The following is a 13,482-nucleotide window of genomic DNA, read 5'->3' on the forward strand; positions in this document are numbered from 1 at the left end:
AAAGGTCTTAGAATATAAAAAGTAATTTAAAGAAAGAACAAAGTTTGAGTACCCACTACCTGATTTCAAGACAGTATCAAGCTACAATAATAAAAACAATTTGGTATAAGCGAATGATTATTCATGGATTAACTGAATAAAATAGTGTAAAAATAGACTCATATAAAGTAATTTTCACAAAATTGGAGGCAATTAAATGAAAAAGCAGTTGCAGGCGGAGTTCAATGGAAGAAGTCTAATCTCAAAAAATGGTAATGGAACAATTTGACATCTGTATGCAGAACAAACAAAATACTCATATGACTTAAACCTTATACAAAAATTAATACAACATCAGTAACAGATTTTATATAAAATGCAAAAATTTTAAAAATTCAAGAAGAAAAAAGAAAATCCACATCATCATTGATTAAACTAAAAGTTTTTAGATACAAAAGTATAATCTATGAAAGAACACATAGATGATTGGACTTTATCAATTTTTAAAACCTTAGCTTTGAAAAGACACTAATAGGTTGATAAAAAACATAAGCCATAGAGTGGTAGAAAATATTTGCAGGTCATATTTCTGGCAATTCATAACTGGACATGTAACTTCCATACCTCAATAACAAAAGGCAAAAAATAATTTTAAAAATAGGCAAGAGGATTTACACTTCTGGAAAGGTAGAGTAAGCATTTTTAAAAATTCTTTCTATGCAGTGAAACTAAAAATTCTGGAAATTATACATAGAAAATAGAGAGAAGATAACTGTTAGTGGTGGAGAGAACACAGACACTCTGGGACCACAGGACCCAAGAAACAACATGGTGGTCAATTTCTTGAGTTTTCATTTTGCCTTTGATATCCTAAAGTAGGGACTAAAGTTGGAAATATAAAAACACCAATAGGCACAGACAAAAGATAAAAATGTCCTTAACAAAAGCTTGTACTACTCAGGCAAAGGAGCAGATGAGGGCACCCTAGCCATACAGAAAATAACCACTCAATACAAGCTGTACACCACAGAAGATAAATGTGGTCCCCTCTCCGATCTCTTCTTCTGACCATGCTGTAACCAGACACCCCTTTTCTCTTCCTGCATTAGTGTCACACAAGGTCAAGTAGAGAGCCAGAACTTTTACCTCTACCATACAGAAACTAAACCCCTTTGTGGTGTCAGTGGAGGCCAGTTCAAGAGCTTGAACTGACTTTTTGGTGAGGATGAATGAAGAATCCCACGTTTCCATGTCTATGTCTTCCTCTGTGAGATTTCTCTTCATGTCTTTTGCCCATTTCATGATTGGATTGTTTGTTTGTTCTTTGGTGTTGAGTTTAAGAAGTTCTTTATAGATCTTGGAAACTAGCCCTTTATCTGATACGTCATTTGCAAATATCTTCTCCCATTCTGTAGGTTGTCTTTTAGTTTTGTTGACTGTATCCTTTGCTGTGCAAAAGCTTCTTATCTTGATGAAGTCCCAATAGTTCATTTTCCTTTTGTTTCTTTTGCCTTCGTGGATGTATCTTGCAAGAAGTTACTGTGGCCGAGTTCAAAAAGGGTGTTGCCTGTATTCTTCTCTAGGATTTTGATGGAATCTTGTCTCACATTTAGATCTTTCATCCATTTTGAGTTTATCTTTGTGTATGGTGCAAGAGAGTGGTCTAGTTTCATTCTTCTGCATGTGGATGTCCAGTATGCACATGAGAAAATGCTCTGCATCACTTGCCATCAGGGAAATACAAATCAAAACCACGATGAGATACCACCTCACACCAGTGAGAATGGGGAAAATTAACAAGGCAGGAAACCACAAATGTTGGAGAGGATGCAGAGAAAGGGGAACCCTCTTACACTCTTGGTGGGAATGTGAACTGGTGCAGCCACTCTGGAAAACTGTGTGGAGGTTCCTCAAAGAGTTAAAAATAGATCTTGCTTACGACCCAGCAATTGCACTGTTGGGGATTTACCCCAATGATTCAGATGCAGTGAAACGCCGGGACACCTGCACCCCGATGTTTATAGCAGCAATGTCCACAGTAGCCAAACTGTGGAAGGAGCCTCGGTGTCCATCGAAAGATGAATGGATAAAGAAGATGTGGTTTATGTATACAATGGAATATTACTCAGCCATTAGAAACGACAAATACCCACCATTTGCTTCAACGTGGATGGAACTGGAGGGTATTATGCTGAGTGAAGTAAGTCAATCGGAGAAGGACAAACAGTGTATGTTCTCATTCATTTGGGGAATATAAATAATAGTGATTGGGAATATAAGGGAAGGGAGAAGAAATGTGTGGGAAAAATCAGAAAGGGAGACAGAACATAAAGACTCCTAACTCTGGGAAACGAACTAGGGGTGGTGGAAGGGGAGGAGGGCAGGGGGTGGGGGTGAGTGGGTAACGGGCACTGAGGGGGACACTTGATGGGATGAGCACTGGGTGTTATTCTGTATGTTGGTAAATTGAACACCAATAAAAATTATTTTATTAAAAAAAAAAGAATCCCACGTTTCCCTCACTGGGATGTTGTCAGAGGAGGATCAGTAGAGAGAGAAATAGAATCGCATGATTAGAATAATATGTAAATTGTCACAATTGAAAAATCCACTGATGCATGCTAGAACTAGCAAGTATAAAATAAACAGGCAAGATAACTTAGTGTCCAAGTGTCCTCCCTCTAAAAATGTGTTTAATAATTCACTAGGGAAAATAGTATGGAATGCAGAGTTCTGGCAAATACCACTTTAACCAAGCTATTAACATACCAATAATACATATCAACCTCCCGAACACTCTCCTTATAGGAAGCACTCAGTGAGAAGAACATATCACCTCTGTGTGATTCTTTAAAGTCATACAAAATCTAAGCCAACCATAAGAAAACATCAAATACTCTAAATTGAAGGATATTCTAAAAAATAACAGTACTCTCCCAAAAATGTCAGAAAAGACCAGGAAGACTGAGGAAATTACTGATGGTACGTGAAAGAAACCCGAGAACCAAATGATGTGTGGAATCCTGATTTGGATCACAGAACATACAAGACAATAGAGGAAAACTATGAATGTTGAAGAAGTTCAGTATATTAGAAGTATTCTAAAGTTAATTTCTTAATTTTGATAAATATTTTGTGATTGAGTAAAAAGTTAACATAAGGAGGAGCTGAGTGATAGATCTCATAGTTTAAAATCTGTGGTAGTTTTGAAATTCTTTTTTTTTTTTTTTAATTTTTATTTATTTATGATAGTCACAGAGAGAGAGAGAGGGAGGCAGAGACACAGGCAGAGGGAGAAGCAGGCTCCATGCACCGGGAGCCTGATGTGGGATTCGATCCTGGGTCTCCAGGATCGCGCCCTGGGCCAAAGGCAGGCGCCAAACCGCTGCGCCACCCAGGGATCCCTAGTTTTGAAATTCTTATGTGAATCTAAAATGATCACAACATTAAAAGTTAAATTTAGATATTTGCACTGTAAGCTGGAGAAATAGAACATATTGATTGTGATCAATAAATTGTTTTCTTTACTCTTGACCCATTTCACTGATTGGTCACTTTTTTACTGTGCTTTCCTAGTCTGTTTATCTGGTGTTTTCCTAGAAATAACTTTGCTTCATGCTGTTAGCTGTTATAAATGCATATTGGACTCCTGAAGTTTGCAGAGAAGTATTTGAGTAACATTATTCCCAAAGGTCATATAGTTTTTAAAAAGTGTTCAATCAATACAAAAAATATGTCATGAAATTTTAGTGCTACTCAGAAGCATTTATTTTCTAGGAAAATTGCAAAGATACAAAACAGCACTTGCCTCAGTGGTGATACTGTGGGCATTTTTTTTTTCATTTTTTACTTCAAAGAGACATTTACATTTTTTTTGATGGCTTCTTTAAGTGAAAGAGTGTTAGATGCACATTTCAGAGAAAAATTAACCATTTAGGGCCGGATTCTATTATACTAACATAAGAACTTAGCATTTCCTGTGAAGTATAAAAGTTGTGTTTATAACATCTGAGATATTCTTTTATTTTAGGCAGATCCAGGAAATGATCAGAGCTTATCTTGCAGAGTCAGCTACAGCTCAGCATGATGTCCTTGGAACAACTAATGGTAATTATAAGTGGTAACACTGCAGTGACAGTTCCTGGTTTACCTGATATATTTATATTCACCTCATTTAATTCTCATGGCTACTCTCTGAGTAGCTTAAAAGTGTGAAAAAAAAAAGATTAAACCTCAAGGAAAATCTGAAACCCAGAAATCTAGTACTGCTATCATTTACAAAAGAAAAGAAATTTATTTGTATGAAGGGGTGGAAAAGATGCTATCTGTTTGCTAGGAAAAGAATCTTCTGACTTCTAAGTAATGGAGTAAAGTGAGTCATGTTCAAGGAGCTATATTGAATGAAGGAGCACAGTAAGGATTTTACTTGAAACTTCTTTTGCAATAAGGAAAAAAAAGATTCAAGTGAAACCTTACTTTTTGTAGCTTACACATATTTGTTGATTTACTTTTTCCTTCACATTTTCTCTATACTTTTACATCTTTGTCTGAATTTTCCACTAGGATGTAGAAAACAACCAGTGCAATTATTTTAAGCCACAAAAAAACCTGTATCAGGTTTTGAATATATTGAGTTAGGCTAGGGATTTTATTTTATTATGTTGCTGCCCAGCTGAGGTAAAAATTTAAGGAATTCTGAGTCTTTCTAATTTTAGCCATTCTAATGAGTATATAGTGGAATTTCATTTGGGGTTTAATTCACATTTTTTCTAATGACCAATGATGTTGAGCAAAACTTCACGTGATGTCATTTGTGTCTCTTCTTGTGTGAAAGGTCTTATCAAATAGTTTGCCTATTTTTAATGGATTTTTTGAGACTAAAAGTTCATAATTTCTATATATTCTTTGACAGAAAGTGCATTACAAAGTTTCAAATTTTATACTCAATTTATCACCTTTCGTGTTTTTAGTTTGTACTTCTTATTATCCATCTTAGAAATATTTGCCTATACCAGGGTGGCAATGATATTTGTTTTCCTTGGTGAATGTGTATAATTTTAGATTTTATATTTAGTTGTATAATTGACTTTTAGTTAATTTTTGTACATGGTGGAATTTAAGGGCCAATATATATATATATTTTTGTACTGGAAAACCAGTTGTTGCAGCATCTTTGTTGAAAAGGTTGTCATTTCTACCCCTGAATTGCTTTGTTATCTCTTCTGAAAATCAAATAGACATGCATATGTAAGTTCATTTCTGGACTTATTTGATACCACTGAACTCTTTGTCTAGCCTTTAGTAAATCCTGGGCAATGTAGATGTCTAGTAATTTTTGCAAGCTAGTAGTGTAGACCTCTTTGTCTTTTTTTTAAAAATGAATTGGTTTATCTTTTATAGATCCTTTGTATTTCCATATATATTTTTAGAATTGGCCTGTCAATGTCTAAAAAAAATAAATCAAGTCTATGTTTTTGGATGGAATTGTGTTGAATATACATATCTATTTGTGGACAATTTACATAATTATAATTATATATAGCAATGTCTATTAGGGGTTTGGGTAGGAGTTGCTTATGTGTCAAACCTACCTTATATTATTTACTTCAATGTGGACCTATTCCTTTGCTTATCTTCTTATTATAAACATGGCTCAAAAGTAACTCGTGTTACTATCCCTTTCTAGGTTTAGCATTATAATATTCTTAGAGTATGTAACAATGCTGTAGTAATTAATTTTGGTTTCATGTGAGCATGTTTTAATCATTGCATTTCCAAATGATTTAAAACCAAACTGCTCGGCAGCCCGGGTGGCTCAGTGGATTAGCGCTGCCTTCAGCCCAGGATGTGTCCTGAAGTTCCAGGATGGAATCCTGCGTCGGGCTTCCTGGGTGGAGCCTGCTTCTCCCTATGCCTGTGTCTCTGCCTCTCTCTCTCTCTCTCTGTGTCTCTCATGGAGAAATAAATAAATTAATCTTTAAAAAAATTAAAAAATAACCAAAATGCTTATATGTATGTGTATATATTTACATACATATATTTACATATATATATATATATTTGATCTGGAATAGATAGGAAAATAAAAAGATCAGTCTTTCATCACAGAGAGTTTGTAAAGCTCTGGACGAAAGAGCTTTGATTAACTTAAATGGCATCCCACATTTGGAAAAGGGCTATAATCTGACTATGAAATCCTGGGAACATGATCCTTAGTCAGTCCCAATTACTTTGTGTTAAATTTTTGATGTTATATGGAAATTCTTGTGAGGGGCATTTTCTCTTACTCTATTAATAGTTTCAGGTCTAATGACACTTTGGATTTGCTTTGCTGTTTCCATGAAAAGATATCTCAATTAGTTTAAAACTTGACTACCGATTTGAAACACATTGTTAAAAAAAATAGGCTGTCCTAAAGCAAAGGATTTTATCATCAATGGTCACACAAGTTTTTAGTGGATTACTGAATTCTAGGTGTAAAGTCATTGTCAGTCACTTAAAAATTAAAAATAAAACTATGATAAGAGCTCTTTAATGGCCACAGCATATTTGTAGTTAATATTTGCCTAGTTAAAAAACATATTGCTGATTTGAATAGTTTTTTTCTGACAGGTAAATTATGTGATAAAGAGGTTTATGGACAACTTTCAGTTGCTTTGGCGTATCTGATAATTAGTGATTACTGTTTCATATCCTACATTGTTTTATCTCTATGTTGTTAAGAAGACTTAAAAATTAAGTATAAAAATTAAATATATTTAAACATCCTTAAGGAAATACATTTCTTCACTTTATTGTTATGCAAGATAGTTTGATGATTTTTCTAACTTTAAAACATTGCTGTAGTTTGCTATTCAAATAAGTAAGGACAGAGGGTATACTGCATAGGGCCTTTCTTACTGTCATTTCCATATAAAATTTAGCTAACTGCTCTATAGAACCTCCTTTTTACTTATGAACCAGTTTTTACTTATGAACCAGGAGCAATGTACTTTCAATCATGAAGTGCTTTTAGGTGATAGTGTCATTAAATTTTCAATTTTCTAGGTTTCCCACTAAAATAGTAAAAAAAAGAATCTGTCAAATATTTTGATTCATTTCAATTCTCAATTGGAGAAAACTGGGCAAGTTGGTCTGTATGTTCTTCTTTTTAAAATCATATTTAGTGTGATTTAGGTCATTCTAGTATTATTTCTTTTTCTCTTGAGTAGAATATGATCTTTCAGCACATTTTCTCATTTAGTTCACTGAACTAAAATATGTTTATCAGTCTTTTTTTGGATTTTCTCTTATCCTACTTAAAAAATATTTATTTACTGAGAAAAAGAGAGAGAGAGAGAATAAGTGGTGGAATGGGACAGAGAGAGAGAGAGATAGAAAGAGAAACAGACACCCTGCTGAGTAGGAAGCCCAACCTGGCACTGGATTCCAGGACCCCAAGATCATGACCTGAGCCATGGGCAGATGCTTTAACTGACTGGGCTATATAGTCGCCCATCTCTTATCCTGCTTTTATTGAATTTTCAGCTAACATGGATTTTATTTGTTACTCAATTATTAATATATTGGCCTACTTTTACAATGTACTACCTTTTATATTAATACTTCTGTGAATGCTTTTGATTTCTGTGAATCTTCTCAAGATTAAGTCCTATATAAAAAAAAAAGATTTTATTTATTTAGAGTGTTCATGGGGGAAGGAGCAGAGAGAGAGACAGAGAGGGAATCTGAAGCAGACTCTGCACTCTACGTGCAAAGCCCAATGCCCACTAAATCCTACAACACAGAGATTATGACCTGAGCCAAAATCAAGAGTCAGACCCTCAACCGACTGAGGCACCTAGGTGCCCCAACTCTACATTTTGAAGTTTAAATTTCTGTGCTACAATTCTTTCTAGTATTGTACATTAATTCTACACTACTCTTAGAGCTTCATGATGTTGTATCCCCAAAAGTATTTTTCTCAAATTTTTTATATATGTATTCAACAAACTTTTTATTGCATATCTTTTGTATCCCAGTAACTATTTTGTGCATTGAGGGTTTAAAATATATAGGGTTAGGGTTTGTCTCTTCTCATTATATACTTGTATTCTAGATGAGAAAGGCAGGATCCCTCTAATGTAGAACAAGTACTGAAGCAAAAGGAGGGCCACAGCTGCTTTATTTTATAGTCTAACTATATATTTTATAAAAGTCTAACTGTATTTTATAGTCTAATCAATGATGGTTACTCTGGTTTGATAGGTATTGGCAGAAAGTATGAATTTTCTTTTGTCTGCTCTTTAGACAACTATGGCATGCCCATATTTGGTAATAGTATTTCATTAACTCTTAGCTTTGAAATTAAGACATAATAATGAAGTAGAAAAAGAAACAACCTAAAAGAGTCTTTAGTTTCGCTTAGATTAGGAAAAAGTTTTGCTTTTTTTGGAAAGGAATACATTTTCTTCTCATGCTACAGAGTAACATAGGAAACATTTTTGAAGTCTAAACCATTTAGTATTTTCTTCAGTAATATTTTTAAGAGCAACAGATGCTGATACAAGATTTCCATGTAGAAAATTTATTGAAGAGTGCTCTCAGCAATAACACCTGAGGAAAGAGGGATTGGGCAGAGCTAGGAGTTGGACTGCAGTGCGTTTGCAGCAGATTTTAAGGAGAATTCTGGATCTGGAATGATCCAGAGGCATAGTAAATTGAGGTAATAGGGGTCATAGAATATGTGCTGTTTTTAGGAAAGGGCCTACCCTTTTGTGAGGCAGCTCCCTTCAGTAGAAAGGTAATTCTCGGGAGATATTCAGCTTTGAACTATCAGCATGCCAGCAGGTGATGGAATGAGTTGGTAGATCCCGATAGGAGTTATGGATAGTACACCAGAATATTCACTACATCTGTCTTCTTTGTTCAAAGTCTGTTTTCATTATGTAAAACTGTGATGGAGAACTCAGAGATATATTTCAGTATTTTTAGCTTATTTTAAGAAAAATTCTGAAATAGGTCATGATTGGGTTTTATTTGTGATTCTAGCTGCCCCCACTCCTTTGATCTTTCTTCATAACCTGTTTGGCTTTTTTAGTACAAATTTCTTAAGCTTGTGTGTGTGTGTGTGTATATAAATATATATTTGTATAATTATTAAAGCAGAAACTTATGGTAGGAATTTATTGCAACTTAAGTGATTAACTTGATAATCTTGATAAATTCTATATAGTCAAGATTGACTATATAGAATTTGCTGGCATCTTACAATAAAAACTACTTAAAAATAATGTTGCCTGATTTATACAAATTGAAGCAGAATCTAACTAGCAGATTCCATGAAGTTTTGCTTAACTTCTCCCTGGATTATTCCTGAAGATACAGAGCAAAAGAACTGATAACTTTGATGGCAAAAATTAAACAGAAAACTTAATGTCAAATTCTAGTAAAAGCTGATTATTATTATTATTATGAATAAATGGAAGTAATTAAATAAAATCTCCCCAGACTCAGAAAGTGATGTCTCTTGGTTTCTTTTTCTCCTTTTAAAAATCTGTACCTCGTTTTACAAATGTAGAGCACAAATAAAACAGAGAATTTGTCACTTATTCCTTTTTAACTATTGAGACTACTGCATGAGGCAAATAGAATTCTTGATTTTTTTTTTCTCATTTCTTCAATTATCATCTTTCTGTATCTGAGCAGGGACTGCCACACTCAGAAAACAGCTTAAAAAGAAATAAAAGACTTACTGGTAAAGCTGGAGAAGGTAGCAGACCCACCAATAGTATATTTTACTAAATATATTAGCAAGGAGGGGTAAAGTTATTAGATCTTAGAAAAGAGGAAAGTGTATGCATCAGAATGATAGAAATACCTAGGTAATATCTAGTAGAAACAAGCATTATGCAAATTTTGAGCCATAGATTTTTGATGAGGATCACAACACAACTAATTAAAATAGATCAAGGACAAACTACTCATTCTACTATTAACAAATAACAGTGAGCCAACATCGTTTTTGGGATTTGAATAAAAAGAGGAAAATAATACAGCATGCTTTGCAAATTATTGCTGAACAGTAAAAAGAAGGAGGAGGTTGTCTGAAAAGCACAAAAAAAACCCATATACTTTTATTATAAATGCCCAAATAAGGAAAAAAAAGGGATTTGATAATCTCAGTAGAGTACAATAAAAGTTGCCCTCTTAAATGGAGATGATAATGAATAAAGCATATATAAAATGACAAAAAAAAATGAGAGCAAGTGAAGGACATAGAGTCAAGAAAAAAGAAACAAAACCCCAATATGAGAAGTAAAATCCACACTGAAAGAAGTTAAAAGTACAATTGATGTGACAGAAATTGGTGTGTAGAATGAAAATAAAACAACAAGGTAGAGAATTTATCCCAAATTATAAAGGAATAACAGAGGAAAGGAAAAATGATTGACATGGAAGACAAAGGAAAGAAAGATGATATACAGCCAAAAGGAAAAAATTATATAATGATTGAAAACTAATTGAATGTAGATATGCTTCCAGGAAAGAGGAGCCCTGGTACAGCTGAGCTTTGAGCCAGGAACCAAAGAATCACTCCCTAAGAATAAAAATGAGCAAGACAGACTCATCACTAAGACTAAACTAAACTAGTCTTCATAATGTCTGGTCCCCTAGGTCCCTGAAAGAAACAAAGTGTCCTCTGAAGAGAAAGATATTGTCATCCATATTTCAAATATTTTGACTTTTTAGGTAACAATTGTGGGACAATTTTCCCATAATTTTTCATTTTTGTTTATTGAATAATTCAATTAACAATATTTTGTTATATTTGTTATATTCATATATATAATTTATTATTTTTATTACACTTATTGAATAATTAAGTTAGAAGCAGTTATTAATTTTATATACTATCACTGCCCCTGGGATGAGGTCTCAAGAGGCAGGGGTTGGGGAGATCCAGAGCTGAGTATTACCAGCATACAGGTGATGAAAATTTTCCACAGAAAAAATGCACAGTAAGAAATAGACTGAAATAGTCTCTCTCCCAAAGAGTGGATTTCTTTCTGAATCACAAATGTATTATCTAGATTGACAGAAAGGTAAATCTAAACAATCTTTTTCAGAAGAACCATCAAAGCTAGTTTGCTAATTTAACTTACTATTTGTGTTGAACAGTCCACTCCAATTTTATCTGATATCAAGAGGCCAAAACATAAGTACATTTCTTAATGAAAAGATTTTAAGTTTTAAGGTAGTGCCCTGCTGAGAAGAACATCTATTCTTTTGAACTTTCATATTGCTTGACTGAATATGACTGTTATTTTCTTATTTTCCAGATTTCAAATAGTTTATTATAAACTTTAGAAGCCATTATAAACTTGCTATATTGGTGGTACCTCTTTCATTACTTGTCTTTTATGTATGTGGGGGAAATCTATTAATTTCATCATTCCAAATCACTTCTATTAAACCTTCCTCCCATGACATTCTCTATATAATCAAAAAGCCAGTGATGCCAAAACAGTTAAGTCAAAGAAATGAGAGAAAAGTAGAAAATATAATTCAGAGCCCTCATTCTTATATCGTACTTTCAGTTTACATCTGAAGGTACATTACCCACTAGGGCCTGCTTGTAGAAACAATTGTGTACTTTATGTTTGCTATTTGGTCATTAAGACTTCTGTTTAAGTACGTAGGGATCTGTTGGGAACTGTGTTTGTCTCTCTGGCTTCTTTTAACTTTTTTCATTTTCCATGAGAAAATATTGTAGAATGGAAGCAGCTGTCCAAATTGCCATTTGGGGGCTCATTCCCAAAGATTTCTTCCTTGAGCTAAGGAAGCCATTACAGGTGTCATTCACCCCAGGGATTTGTGCCTTGAAGGACCAATGTCAGAAGTAAAGTTAAGTGACTATTAAGGATAAAGTGTGGTGAACTCCAGTAGTACCAATCATCAATCAATAAACATCACAGTCTGCTTTTAGGTAAAATTCTTTTTTTTATGTTCAAAATGGAGAAGTCCAAAATTAGTTCCCAAACACTAAATTTAGAATTTTTTTTCTGTGACTATTCTAATATTTTCACTTGTATTACACTTATTATTTCATTTCAAGCACCAAAGTCAATAAATCCCATTATAATGAATTATAATACTAATGATTTACTTATTAGGTATTTGTAATCATTACTGTAATTTTTAAGAAAAAAAAGAAAAATAAACACAAGCTTTATCAATTTGTTTAAAGTAATTTGATAATAAAAATTTTTATATAAATCTGAAAACATTACTTCAATACTGCGAACATCCAGTTTCTTTTTATCATATTAGCTAGTTTAATGGGATTTTTTTCTACTGATCTTTTTATCACACCTTTTTAAACATTACTTTTATATAAAAGTTATATAAAACATTTAAGGTAGGTTTAAAACAGTAAATATGACTAATATGATAGTTGATTCATTAAAACTAGTAGGTATAACAGTGACAGACTGGTGGTTTGGGCACTGAATTATTGAAGACTATTAATGTTTTGGGATTTCACCTCTGGGTACTTGGTCATATCTCTGTCCAGACAGCAATGTTTGCAAGCTTACTTGGCCAGATGGTACAACAAAGAATTTGAAGGGAAAAAACAACAGCAGACACAAGCTTTTTGTTATTCTTGTTAATGTAATTAGAAGAATACAAATTCCAAACTGTTAATTACTGATTAAATTTACCTGATCTTCACAGATTGCCATATTAAAAAAAAAAAAAAAGCTCAATAGGTTAGATCAGGTTAGGTTAGAATATGTAAGAAAAATTAAAGTATTCATAAGTAGGTCTATTCTTTTTTAATTAAATTGTTATTTAGAGTGTACAAAATATGATAATGTTTAAATGACTTTTAGGAGTCATTTAGGTTCATCTCAACTCCTAAACCAATGAAATTTAAATATAAATGATAGCTAAGTAAATTTAATGTAGCTTTTTTAGGTCACTTGCCTCCTACTCTAGAAAGGGTGCTAAACTGAGAATCAGATGACTAGCGTTTTGTTCCCAACTCAGCTTCTGAATTACTCTTTTATCAAGTATACTATCAAATTATTAAGCAGATATTAAATCTCCCTAAAACTTTGTAAAGATATACTGTGATGCAAAGATTAAAAAGTCAAGGTTTTATTTAACTTCTTAGTTTTGAATAGTTGTTACTGGAGTATGCTACAAATGCCTTGCTTAAGTAAAACTGGTTAGTTCAGTTAAATATAATATTTACTTTCAATAATCATTATTTAAAGCATATTAATGATAAAGTGATTTTTGAAAGGCAGGATTTAAATTTTTTCTTAGTTACCTAGTGTAGTGAGCTTTTATCATAAATAAATTTCTTTGATAAATTGTAATTTTATCTATCATATTTCAAGAAAGATAATTGCAAAGACAAAATGTAAATTTTATTAAAATTTTGGGGTTCTGAAGATGAAGTAAAATAAAAATAGAAGCTGACACTACTGGCATAAATTTTCAGTGCTAATTAAG

General features: G+C 33.0%; 1 protein-coding gene across 1 annotated transcript in view; it reads left to right on the forward strand.

Moving 5' to 3' along the window:
* LOC140609364 (fructose-bisphosphate aldolase A-like) overlaps positions 1 to 13,482 on the forward strand; it is a 96,757-nt gene that overhangs the window by 44,625 nt on the left and 38,650 nt on the right. The window contains 1 exon segment of the mRNA XM_072784725.1: positions 4,010 to 4,086. Coding sequence (XP_072640826.1) covers positions 4,010 to 4,086 — 77 coding nt within the window.

Source organism: Canis lupus, chromosome 18 (assembly GCF_048164855.1).
Source record: "Canis lupus baileyi chromosome 18, mCanLup2.hap1, whole genome shotgun sequence".
NCBI lineage: Eukaryota > Metazoa > Chordata > Mammalia > Carnivora > Canidae > Canis > Canis lupus.